This window comes from Cetorhinus maximus, chromosome 8 (assembly GCF_964194155.1).
Source record: "Cetorhinus maximus chromosome 8, sCetMax3.hap1.1, whole genome shotgun sequence".
Classification (NCBI taxonomy): Eukaryota; Metazoa; Chordata; class Chondrichthyes; order Lamniformes; family Cetorhinidae; genus Cetorhinus; species Cetorhinus maximus.
Genome location: NC_135886.1, coordinates 24,924,739 through 24,937,287, shown reverse-complemented (window position 1 = coordinate 24,937,287; position 12,549 = coordinate 24,924,739). Strand labels below are relative to the sequence as shown.

At 45.9% G+C, this 12,549-nt stretch overlaps 1 protein-coding gene across 2 annotated transcripts in view; it reads left to right on the top strand.

Annotated features, from left to right (window-relative positions):
- LOC144683255 (copine-8-like) overlaps positions 1–12,549 on the top strand; it is a 742,817-nt gene that overhangs the window by 193,633 nt on the left and 536,635 nt on the right. The window contains exon 7 of one of the 2 annotated variants that reach the window (XM_078546211.1): positions 11,456–11,494. The exons of the other annotated variant lie outside the window; for it this stretch is intronic. Coding sequence (XP_078402337.1) covers positions 11,456–11,494 — 39 coding nt within the window. The remainder of the gene's footprint in view (positions 1–11,455; positions 11,495–12,549) is intronic. 2 annotated transcript variants of the gene reach the window in all.

The following is a 12,549-nucleotide window of genomic DNA, read 5'->3' as shown; positions in this document are numbered from 1 at the left end:
CAGGACCATTGCATGACTGGACAAGCCTGAGGATCCAAGTGGGAAAGGTGGCCATCGACAGAGGGGTGCGCTCCTAATGCCTTGCATTGTATTTCAGTTAACATTGAAAAGTCACCCTCATGGTACAGGTAAACCACGAAGTCTTGGAATCCAGGCTAGGAAAATGCCTGCGCCTGAGATGAGAATTCAGGCTGAAGCTGCTGCCACTTGGTCATGTGGTGTGGGACGGTGCTGGGTGTGGACATGGTGGGCCATCATGTGTACTAAACACTGGGCATCCATGTGCTGGTCTGGACTCTCCAGCATGCATAAAGGGGCCTTGAGAGGCAGCCGCAGGCGATGACTTGACCAAGAGTGGTCCTTAGGAGACAATTGCTAACTCTTGCATCTCTCTTTGATACTGCATGAGGAGACCATCAGGAACATGGAGCCTGATAATCTCGCTGTCTGCCACATTGCTTATAGGCAGGAGAGAAGAAGGAGAAGAATGCGATGGAGGCTCCTGGTTCGCCAAAGGGAGGAGCAGAACCCTGAAGACCAAGGAATAGCTTGGCCTCCTCTGCACAGAGGTTGAACACCACAGAGCCATCGTTCATAGGTGCATCGCTAGAACCAGGGTACAAATGGCGCATGTGCTACCTGCAAAAACCAGTGTCACTGATGCCTGCGCATGTCAAGGGTACTGGTCACGCATATATGACATCTCCTGCAGGATTTGGTGCAATGGGGAGTCGGCGGGCATCCACTGCCATTGGCAGTTAAAGTACCGCTGCGCTCAATTTCTATGGCAGAGGCTCCTTCCAAGGCTCCACTTGGGACCTTTGTGGGATCTCACAAGCCTCCACCCACAAATGTATCCAGGAGGTCACGGATGTCCGTTTTGCCAAGGCACACATCTTTGTCAATTTCGACAGGGATCAGGCGAGCCAGGGAGCAAGAGGCTGGGATTTGCTGAGATTTCCGGATTCCCACAGGTGCAGGGTGCCATTGATTGCACCCATGTGGCTGTTAAATCTCCCTGGCAACAGGCAGTCCAGTATGTGAACCGCAAAGGCTTCCACTCTCTCAATGTTCAGCTGGTCTGCGGCCATAACAAACGGATCATGCAGGAGTGTGAAAGATACCCCAGAAGCATCCATGACTTGTACATCCTCAGCATGTCTCAGGTCCCTGAAATCTTCCAGAGACCACACAGGATGCAGGGTTGGCTCCTCAGGGACAGGGACTACCCACAAAGGACGCAGCTGATGATGCCCATGCTGCGGCCTCAGACTCCTGGTGAAAGAAGGTACAATGCGACTCATGCTGCAGCCCAGAGTTTGGTTGAGCACACCATTGGCATCCTGAAAATGAGGTTCTGGTGCTTGGACAGATCTGGTGGAGCACTGCAGTACCCACATCCTCCCCAGAGGATGTCACACATCATAGTGACTTTCTGCGCACTACACAACCTGACGATGCAAAGTGGGGAAGACCTGGATGATGAGGAGATGCAAGAGCTGCACATCTCCTCCGATGAGGAGAGAGTCGAGGAGGATGAGCGTGATGAAGCTCTGGAAGGTGACATGCAGGCGATGAGGCCATTGGTGAGGCCAGTCAACATTAACTCCAAGTGATTAACATCCATGCCCACATTGTGCAACTAAATCTTCTTGACTTCTAACCCTGCTGCCACATCTTGGTGCTCCCCTAACATCCACAGCGGAGGTAGAGGTGGCCTGCTGACTGCTGTGCCCTGTTGTCTGTGATGACCTTGGCAGGTGTCCTCTGGAGGGCCCCAGCCTACTTGTGGGGTCCTGCTGTGTGGCAGTGGTACCCTTCCCGGCCTGTGGAGCTGGAGCTGCTAGGCTCACAGGAAGAGGGGATTTGGATGGGCCAGACACTCCTGGAGTCACCTGGATGGATAGCCCCGTGGTTGCACCTGCTGATCCTTCTCCCTGTGGGTGCCCTATAGCCCTGGCTGACTCCTTGAGAGGAAGAAGCAGCTGGAGTGAGCTTGAGATGCCCTGCCTTCTCTCGCATTGACACTGGTGGATGTCTGAAAATGCCTCAGTGATGGAGTGCAGCTTCTGCAGCAGTGCAGGACCAATGTCCTGTACCAAGGTCTCCAAGGTCTCCATGGCAGCTGCCATCCTACCAGTGTTGGCATGCAACTGAAGTATGACTGAGTCCAGAGGCCCCTCATCTGACTCGACTCAGCAGATCTCTGGCCTCCAGCAGTCCTCTGAGTGCTGGAAAACTGGGAAGTTCCTGCCTCTGCCTGTTTTAGATCAGACAGTGCGATGTGCTCACCAGATTGTGATCCCAAGGCTGTTCTAGAGCTAGGTCCCACCAAGGTGTGTGTCTCTGCACTGGCAGAGGGTGTGAATGAGCGCTGTGATGGATCTTCACTGTGAGGGCGCTGTGATGGATCTTCACTGTGAGGGCGCTGTGATGGATCTTCACTGTGAGGGCGCTGTGATGGATCTTCACTGTGAGGGCGCTGTGATGGATCTTCACTGTGAGGGCGCTGTGATGGATCTTCACTGTGAGGGCGCTGTGATGGATCTTCACTGTGAGGGCGCTGTGATGGATCTTCACTGTGAGGGCGCTGTGATGGATCTTCACTGTGAGGGCGCTGTGATGGATCTTCACTGTGAGGGCGCTGTGATGGATCTTCACTGTGAGGGCGCTGTGATGGATCTTCACTGTGAGGGCGCTGTGATGGATCTTCACTGTGAGGGCGCTGTGATGGATCTTCACTGTGTGGGCGCTGTGATGGATGTTCAACATGAGGGCGCTGTGATGGATCTTCAGTGTCGTTGTCTGCGGTTTCCTCTTCTGTTGTGTCCTTGGGGCTGAAGCTGAGGACCTGGCTCATGGAGCCCCTTGGCCGCTTCCAGATCACCGCCGGTCAGCTGGATGGCCCTATGTTTAAAGTCTGTGAGGACCTTGATTTCGGGCATTCCTTCATCAGTCTGTGACCTCTCCCTTTTGTTGTGTGCCAGCTTGTCCTGCATGAGTACAGATGGAGTATAAGCAGGATGCCTGCCAGGCTAGATGAGAAGGTTGCCTGGCATATGTGAGTACTGAGTGGCGCCGTGGACAGGATGAAGACACGATTTGCAGGGCAGATGAAGGTGTGTGTGAGAGAGAGTGAATGGTGATGTCCCTTGAACTGGCAGTGAGTGAGATGCCTGTGGATGTGTGATGGGTTTGTGAGTGTGTGAGTTGAGAGTGATGAGAAGAGTGACTTATCCTCTTCCGGCAATGGGTGACTGTCCTCTTTTGCAGGGTATTGGCGCTGACCACCACTGCCACCGCCTCCCATGTAGGATTGGTGACCTTGCTTGCTGGTCTTCAGCCAGAGTGAGGTTAGAGGACATCATGACGGACCTCCACTGCGTCCAGTAGCTGCTCGAGGGAGGTGTTGCTAAATTTGGGGGCAGCATTATTTCCTCCCTTTGGCAGCCGTGACTTGCCAGCAGCTTTTGATCCTGTGAAGAGTGGTAACTCTGTGCAGGGGCGCCCTTTAAATATGGCGCTGGGATTGCTGAAGGCCTGAGGTTATGGTGGGGCGGGCGATTCAGAATCCGATGCAAAACCTGGGAATCTGCATTTTTGAAACAAAGTGCCATGCAATACAATGGATAAAGCTATAGGATAAAGATATTGCCATCGGTGGGTCAAACGCTGCTTTCCCCATCCAATACCGGATTTTGTTGATTTTTGGGACGATTCCACCCTAGGAATTGATTTATGGAAAGAGGATGACAAAAAAAAAGAAAACCTTAAACTGTATTTATACTTTAACACTCAATTATCCAACATATATTTTTTAATTTTTTATGAATGGGTTCACTAATTATTTTCAGAAATGATGGTGAAGGCAGAAATAACATGCATTGATATAGTACCTTTCACAAACTCAGGATATTACAAAGCACTTGACAAAGCCAAATAAGAACTTTTGAAGTATTAGTCACTGTTGTTTATCTGGGGAAATGTATGAGCCAACATGTATATAGCGAGATCCCACAAACAGCAATGAAATAATGAACAGATATGATTTGTCTTAGTGATAGCATTATTATTATTTAGTGATAGTGACTGAGTCAGAGCAGGAGATCTTTACATTCACCCGAAAGAGCCTAAGTTTGAAGTCTCATTCCAAATGAAAGGTACAGTACTGATGTATCAGCCTAGCTTTCAGGAGTGTAGCTTGAACTCATTATCTTCCGACTCGGCAGAATGCTGTCACTGAATCAAACCTGACACAGTGTTGTGGCTAATGGAGTACAAGGTGCTAATATAATTGAGCTATGTGACTAATATGTAGAGATTTAATGAAGAACACAGAACGAAACAGCCCTCAATTGGCTTAATTAGTCAGTAAGGCATTGGGGAAAAAAATGAGTGCTACTCACAGTCATACTTCACACTTGTACACTGCTGTATTTTTTGTAAAGTTTTTTTTTTATGTTGCGATTTCTTCCCCCTGTTCCAGCACAATGCCCAGTACACATACAGGGAAAATTACTATATAGGATGGCGAAAGGCATGTTAGCAATGATAATTTTCTAAGTAAATGAAGTCATGTCTATTTGCAATTTCCTTTTGAAGATTCCTATTTCACAGAATCTTAATGACACAGAGGGAGGCCATTCGGCCCATCATGTCTGCACTGGCTCTCCAAATAAGCATTATGACCTAGTGCCATTGCCCTGCCTTTTCCCCGTACCCCTGCACATTGTTTCTATTCAAATAATCATCTAATGCCCTCTTGAATGCCCTCTTGAATGAGCCTGCCTCCACCACACTTCCAGGCAGTGCATTCCAGACCCAAACCACACTTATTGTGTGAAAAAAATGTATCCCAGATCTCAGACAAACAACTGGAGTGAAGGCTGCTTTTGAGTTTTGGAAGTTTAGAAAGAGCATTAATTAAAATTTACAAGCGAATCTAACGTCTCATTTTTCAGATCAAATTACCTACTTGTTTGGGTGAAATACCTCCTGTTCATTTTACTAAAAAAGTGTTAGTGTAGAAGAACTGTTTATTGTGCAAAACACAAAATTCCTTTTGGAACTTGGATCATTTTCAGGAAAATTGCCAAGAGGAATTTGAACTAGAGCCTGTGAGAATGTAGTTGTGAAATATTCACTGTGGGTTATCCAACGTCACTTCTGGATCTTTTATTTCTGAAGAAGCTTACTATGTTGTGCAGAAATTCAGTCATCCCAATTAAACATAAAGGGGTGCAAATTGCTTATGGCCCATTTTGGGTTCATACCACCGATGTGCTGACATTTTGTGCACAACAACTGGAAGGCCCAAAGTTGGGACTTGGACCTCATTTCAGTAATCTAGCTGGGCTGCTGATACCTGTCACACCTCCACAGGCATCTCACCCATTTGAGGAAATTGATATCAAACTGTTGCCTTGCTAGCAGTGAACCAAAGAGAGCATGTGGGCGAATGAAGTGACAAAAATTGGAGGCCCTATCATGGGGGCTGCAGAGTTGGACAAGCACTCCTGACCCACAGCAGTGATGTATTTGAAAGACGATTGAATGTTTTGGAAGGGGAAGGGTGCTGGTGATAGTCACAAAGGCCGCTGAAGAGTTCTATGTGAAACAGGCTTGGCACATGCACTCAATTTTGGCAAGAGGATCCTGAAACAAGCATTAAGGCCTCTTATTTACCTACACTTATTAGGTGCCTGCAAAGCTGCCTCTGCCAATATCATGGGCAATGAAGACTAATTTCTTTGCCAAAGAGCATTCAAATCACCATCAAAAAGCTGCTGCTTTATTACTTCCATACTGCCCTCTTCCTAAAACAAGAATGACAAAAGAGCTACCAGCTCCATCATTTTTGCCTTTTCACTTTGATTTCTCAGTTGCATTTTGTGAAATTTAAATGGCAATAAGCTCAAAACATTTTGCACCAATTCCAGTGGAGTGGTACTTTCTTACTTTGATCTACCATATAGACATCTTCTCTCTTTTCCCCAACCCAATATCCTTTCCAATGAGGAGATTTGCTTTGCTAAGTTTCTCAGTACTGCAGTGACAACTTTCAGTCAGGAAAGCTTCAGATCTGCATTCCTCAGGTGATTTGGATCACTGTGAAGAAAATTTCAGACTAAAAAGCAACAATAAAATTCCTCCAGAACAGAGAAAACCTATGCGTTGCAGTCCTGCTTCCAACAATCTTAGATTCTTCTGTAATTCAATCTCTCTAAACTAGTACAGGCAGCTTGTTTGTTATTTTTGTTAGTCCAAGTCAAGAAAATCATTAGGGAACATGTTTAATCTTGCTAAAAGCTAAGCAGATGAAACCTCCCTTGATAGCCAGTAAGTTAGTGCACTGTCTGGTGAATTGACTTATCTAGATCAAGACATTTTCTCATTTTCCGTGCCTTCAGTTACCTAGGCCGTAACTCTGGTATATCCTCTCTACACCTCTCTGCCTCTCTCCTTCACTTTCCTCCTTTAAGACACATCATAAAACCTATCTCTATGGCCAGGTTTTGGTCATCTGACCTTACATCTCATTATGTGGCTTGGTGTCATTCTTTGTTTTGTAATGCTCCCGTAAGTGCCTTCGGATGTTTCATTATGTTAAGGGTGCTATATCAATATGGGGCAGAAATTTTTGCTTGGTGAGTGGGCACGCGTCCAACCTGCTCAATCATGAAATGACGCCCATTGACATTAGCCGAGTCTGCCAACGTCAACACAGTCGCGCAATAGTTTGGTCAGCGGGCGCATGCCAGTGTTGGCAGTGCACCCGCTGCCAATTAACAGGCCCGTTAAGGCCATTAAATAATCAATTAACTTAGGTTGGCTGGCTGGCGAAAAGGCCAAACGGCCTTTGCATTTTTTTGAAAACCTCATCCACAGGCGGGATGAGGTTTCCAAAAGCAAATAAAATAGAAGTTTTAAAATTTAATTGATAACATGTCCCTGCTCATGTGACTCGGTCAGATGAGGAGACATGTTTTATTACATTTTTATTTTTTTCATTATCCTCTTGTGCCTCAGGGAGATTCACGCTCGGCCTGTTCGCCCTCCTCCACCCACCCCCCCACCCCCCACCCCCCACACAGGCAGCGCTGAGCACTGCCACTCGCGTTTCACGCGGGGCAGGCCTTAATTGGCTCGCCAGCATGAAATCGTGGTCCGGTCCCAATCGCTGGCGGTGGTCGGCTTCCCAACTGCCTCCGCCGAGCCCTCCCACCGAGGGCAAAATTCTGCCCATGCTGTTGTTGTTCTTCGCCATCTTCGCTCTTCTGGTTTTGCCTGAAGCATCAGTGTACACCAGAATTAGCCTTCATGTCCATGGATTAAGGGAAAAAGCATATTTCAGGGTTCAAATTCTTGTTGCTATTCTGCCACTCTTGTTGAAAAGTGGGCATTAAGCACATGATTGGGCTCCTGTGCTGTTTACACAATCAAATAATCCTTTGGCATTCACTGTCTTGGGTAAACATGAAGAATACTCACTGGTGAGCTGCCAGCAGCTCTAGAACTATATCCAAACATACATTTCTGCTTTCATGAGAGATGGGCTGTAGGTGGAATTAAAAGAAAAGATTATCCAAACTCATTCCATTTAATGCTTTAGTATTGAATTATAGCATGAATTGCTGTGCTTCGCACAAAGGGTAGTAGAATTCTGGAATTCCTTCCCACAAAAAAGCTGTAATGCTGAGACAACTGGAGCTTTTAAGGTGGAGATTGTTAGATCAAGGTATTACAGGATATGGAACTTAAGTGGGCAAATAAACCATGATGCAATTCAGTTAGGACAGGTTCAAGGGGCTGAATGGCCTATCCTTGTTCACATATTCCTATGAAAAGGATCCATGTTTTGCATACATGGGCAGAATGACCATCAGACTGTCCACTTTGTGAATTCAGAGGATTTTCTTGAATAAGTTCATGACCAGAATAAATGTCAGAAAATGTGCTCTGTATTCAATTTGGTTTCAGTTTATTTTGGGCAGTTAATTGTAATGAAGGCTTTTTAAATAAATTGTTGATTGTGTCCTGCCAAACTTCTAAAAATGTTATTCTACACATGCAGGTGATGCCAATGCCCCATTTTGAATAGAAGTTACACATGCAAGGCATTAACAGCATAAAACAGTTGGACACAATGAGATAAATTATAATCCAGGTTGAGACTTGACGCTGCAGAGACAGTGTGTGCATAAGCAAGAGGCCTGAAGATTGATGGAAATTGGTTCTTGGGCCTCATCTATATGTTGGCGTGAATGCCAGCACTGGCCCTCAGCTAAGTCTCACGAGGGCTGGGAGAAGCGTTTGGGGTGGGGGGCATGGGGTGGAGGGCAGTGGTAGGAATTGGGAATCCTGGAAAGGGATTGAGCGATTGCATCCTTTATAGAGTAATGGTGAACACTCTTGGTCCTCCTGCCTTCATAGATTTTTTTTTGATAACAGAAAATTTCAAAAACTTGCCTTTGGTTGGCTGCCATGGGGGCTGCTGAAGAACCTTGAGCCTGTAGAGCTCATGAGCTGACAGTATTTCTGGAGGGGTCCTTTAACAGGTTGGAGGCTCCTGGGTTACATGTTCATGGCCAGTCTAATACCCGTTTTGATTACAGCCCCTAATTTGGCAGTGGGATCAACATATGCACAGATTGGGTGCAGACCATGACACTGCTAAGATAGTGTTCTTGGTGCCCATCTTACATCCAAAAAGCAGTTGCGACATATCCCAATTTCTATCCCAGTTGCTCCAGGTTTTGTGGAGAGCTGATTATCAATGCTGCAAAGTTGCCAGTTGTTTAATTTGAAGTGAGCAGTTCTTTGTCTCCTTTTTATGTTGTTGGGCTTCCAGTATTGCCAGTATTGTTGAATAAAGGAATTGGATCCTTTGGATGGATGTAATAAAGGAGCACAGTTACATCAGTGCTGCTGAGAAAGAAGTGAATTAAGATGTTGAAAGAGCTTACTGCTGATGTTATTTATGAGACTCAAAGTTGGCCTTGGGGAGAGCCAGTCAGGAAGCTTGCTAATGGACTAACTTTTCCAGATAGTTTTTGTATTCCCTGAGCATTATACACTTTTAAATGCCAAAATGACACTTTGTTACATGAAAGCAGCTTTGTTCCACATTTTAAATTAAATTGAATTCACTAAACCTTGTGCCAAAGCAAAAATCATATAAAAAATGTAAGTCCATATTATTTTTATGAAGCTTATGGAACTTCCCATCCATAAATATATATTTTAGGATCTCTGAGGGATCTTGGATCATGAGGCCCATTTGTTCTCAGGTAGTTTCTATGTTTCGTTTTGTTATAAGCTATAATAGAGGGAAAGTCTTTTTGGACAAATCAGCCAAATTCACATGACCTCAGTTTTTATGCAGCCTATTCTAGGTACGATCCAGCTCCTGAGAGGGTTGGCCTGATTGGAAGCCATCACTGCTTTGTCACTCAGGCCTTCAACTAAAATTGCAGATTAGGTCCCAGTGACGTCATTGGCCCCAATCTGCATATGCTTCCTTCCTGCAGTGGTCCCACTCAAGACAGCAAGTTGAGATTGGAACATAGTGGGAAGGCAACCTGTTCAACAAGGTGCCTGGTCTTATTTTAACTGCCCCCTTCTGCTCAGTTTCTCCAGGGGTAGGGGGAGTTGAAATCAGGGGCAATGATTCCAAGGCCAGAATTTTAACGTCGGCACGCGAAGGCGGGCCCAGCATGCCAACGCGTAAAATGACACGTGGTGACGTTGGCCGTACGTCCTGACATTACCGTGCGTCATTTAGAGCTTTCGTTCGGCGGGCGCGCACCAGAGGTGGTTGCGTGCCCACCGAACTGTCAAAGTTAGGAAACTAATTTAGATAATTAACAGGGCTGCCCGTCCAATCTTAAGGTTGGCGGGCAGGTGAAGAGCCCAAGTGGCCTCTGCATTTTTCAGGAAACCTCATCCACAGGCAGGATGAGGTTTCCTGAAGATTTTATTAAATAAATAAATATTTTTCTCACAATTCATAAACATGTCACAGCTCATGTGACACTGTCACATGAGGGGACATGTATAAATAATTTTTATCTTTATTTCAAACTTTCAATGTGAACTTAATCTCCCTGAGACAGCTCCATGCCTCGGGGAGATTTCTGCACTAGCGCAGGCCCCAGCTCTCCCTCCTCCCCCCGCCTGCACAGCTAGCACTGAGCGCTACCGGCCATGCATCACACTGGGTGGGCCTTAATTGGCCCGCCCACATAAAATGGCGGCGAGCAGCCAATCGCGGGCTGCGATCGGCTCCACGCCTGTCCGCTCCCGCTCCCGACCAGCCCGCCCAACAGGCAGAACGTTCTGCCCCAAGTATTCCCAATGAAAATGATAAATCCAATTGTTCTCAAACCATTGCTTTTTGTGTATGTATTATTGCAGTTGATTTTCGATAAGACATGGCAAATGTTCAACTGGTTCGAAGAAACCCAAACATAAGTGAGTCAGAAGAGTCTATGGAAGATGCACAGCATGGGATTCCACCTTATCCTGGTTATCCTTTCACAGCCACTTCTTTTGGGATTGTCAACCCTGGCCAGGTGTATTCCTGGACATGACATTTCAGGCCACATTTTTGTGGAGGAGGTGGGAAGGTCAAGTCGGGGAACTTCTTGACCTGGCAGATCCGTCTTCTTTAAAAAGATCCCCCCCCCCCCCCCCCCCCCCTGCCCCCGCCATATTTATGTCCTGGAGAGGTGGGGGTGGTAGTTCAGGGGTTGTGGGATGGAGTTGGGTCTGCTGCTTCTGGAGGCTAGTTCAAGGTGGCAACAGAGATAGGTGGGTGGCGAGGTCAGCAGGCTAGAATGCCTGCCTCTGTTCATTGGGACACCTGCACCATTTTAATGATAAATGTCAGGCCCTCAAACCCTCACCCTCCTCACACCCCAATGAACCCACATGCCCCCTCACATTCCCCATGCCCCCCTCCATGTTCCCTCATACCCCCATGCCACCTGCATGCTCCTTCATATTCTCCATGCCCCCTTCAGTTTACCCATGCCCCCTCATTCCCTCCATGAACCCCCATGTTTCCTCCATAACCACTACCCAGTATCCAGTGTGAACAGACATCAAGAGCCATTTCTTTGAAATGGAGATGAAAGAATTAAATTTCTAATAATCTAATAGAGTTTTCACTCAAACACACTTCATACTGAGAAAAACTCATTCAAAAATTTAAAACCCCTCAGCGGTCAATCTGTTATTTTAACATACCACATTAATACAGAGAATCCTTTAATAACAACTTAAAGGTGTCAATCAAAATGTCAACACAGACCCCTGCTGAGATAAGTGGTTCAGAAGCTTTAGATAATCAACCAGGCATTCATAATGGGCTTGGGTGTAATAACAAACCTTGTAAATGTGAACAATGGAGTCTATTGAAGTTGAAAAACAGATGCTATTTTTTTCCCCTAAGGTACACCAGATTCTGTCAATCAAAGCAGCCCAGAAGCAGGTGGGAGCTTTTTCTTCTCTAAGTGAAAGCTGATGAAGGTTTTTGGTCAATTTTAAAAAGAATTTGGATATTTAAATCACTCCAGATTATTATACCAGAGATCACAAGCTGTGTTTCCTTCAGTTTTGAATGCGTAAAAGCACTTTCCCAATGAGGAAAGTGTTCTAATTCATCTCAACACTTACACAATGCTGATTAACGTAATGGTCAACTTACCTTTGCAGGACAGAGCCCTATCATCAATCACTGCCATAAAAACACATCAAACTTCCAACTACAATATCGATATGTTGAAAGTGAAAGACATTATTTTTGTATTTCAAAGCCTGTCAATAGAAGAATTCCATGAGCAGGGTGACTTTTAGTTTTTGGATTCCAACTTTATCCTGGGGCTCACCATGGCTCATGCCTCCTCCGAGAGACTGTGAACCATGTGTACTTACTGAAGGGGCCTGACTCCACTAAAACTGCAGTGTGGGAACGCTGCGTGCAGACTGGCCTCACGTATCTTTAACCTGCGCCAATGAAAACTGCTGGGAATGGGAATAGCGTGTGGGAATCCTGGATTCCTGTCCCGTCCATCTTCAAAGGGCTCCAAATTCATTCCGACTCGGTGAAAATCCAGACCTTCATCTCCAACTGCCCTGCTTTAATGCTCTCGATGTTGGTCACTCTAGATGCCCATCCTCGTGACACACTATCTTCCCGCACCAACTGGAAAGTAACCAAACTTATAACTCAATTGTATGATTCTTGCTTACCCAATAATCCTTTTCCCTAACTCCAATACTTTTATAACTAATAAGCAGAAGTGGACAAAGAAAATGGAAACGACAAACACAGTGTCCCCTATGATTTTTCTCCTGCTGTTGCGCGCAACAGTGTCCTGGAGATTAACCTTCAAGTTTTGAAGATTCCAGGACAATCCTGGAAGGTTGACAATGCTGACTGCATTACAATGAAATGGTTAAAAGAGTCTTGTAATTAATTATGGAAACAAAGAAAAATAGCAGAGAACCATTGCTGAATACTCTTTGCCCTTATGCATGCTACAT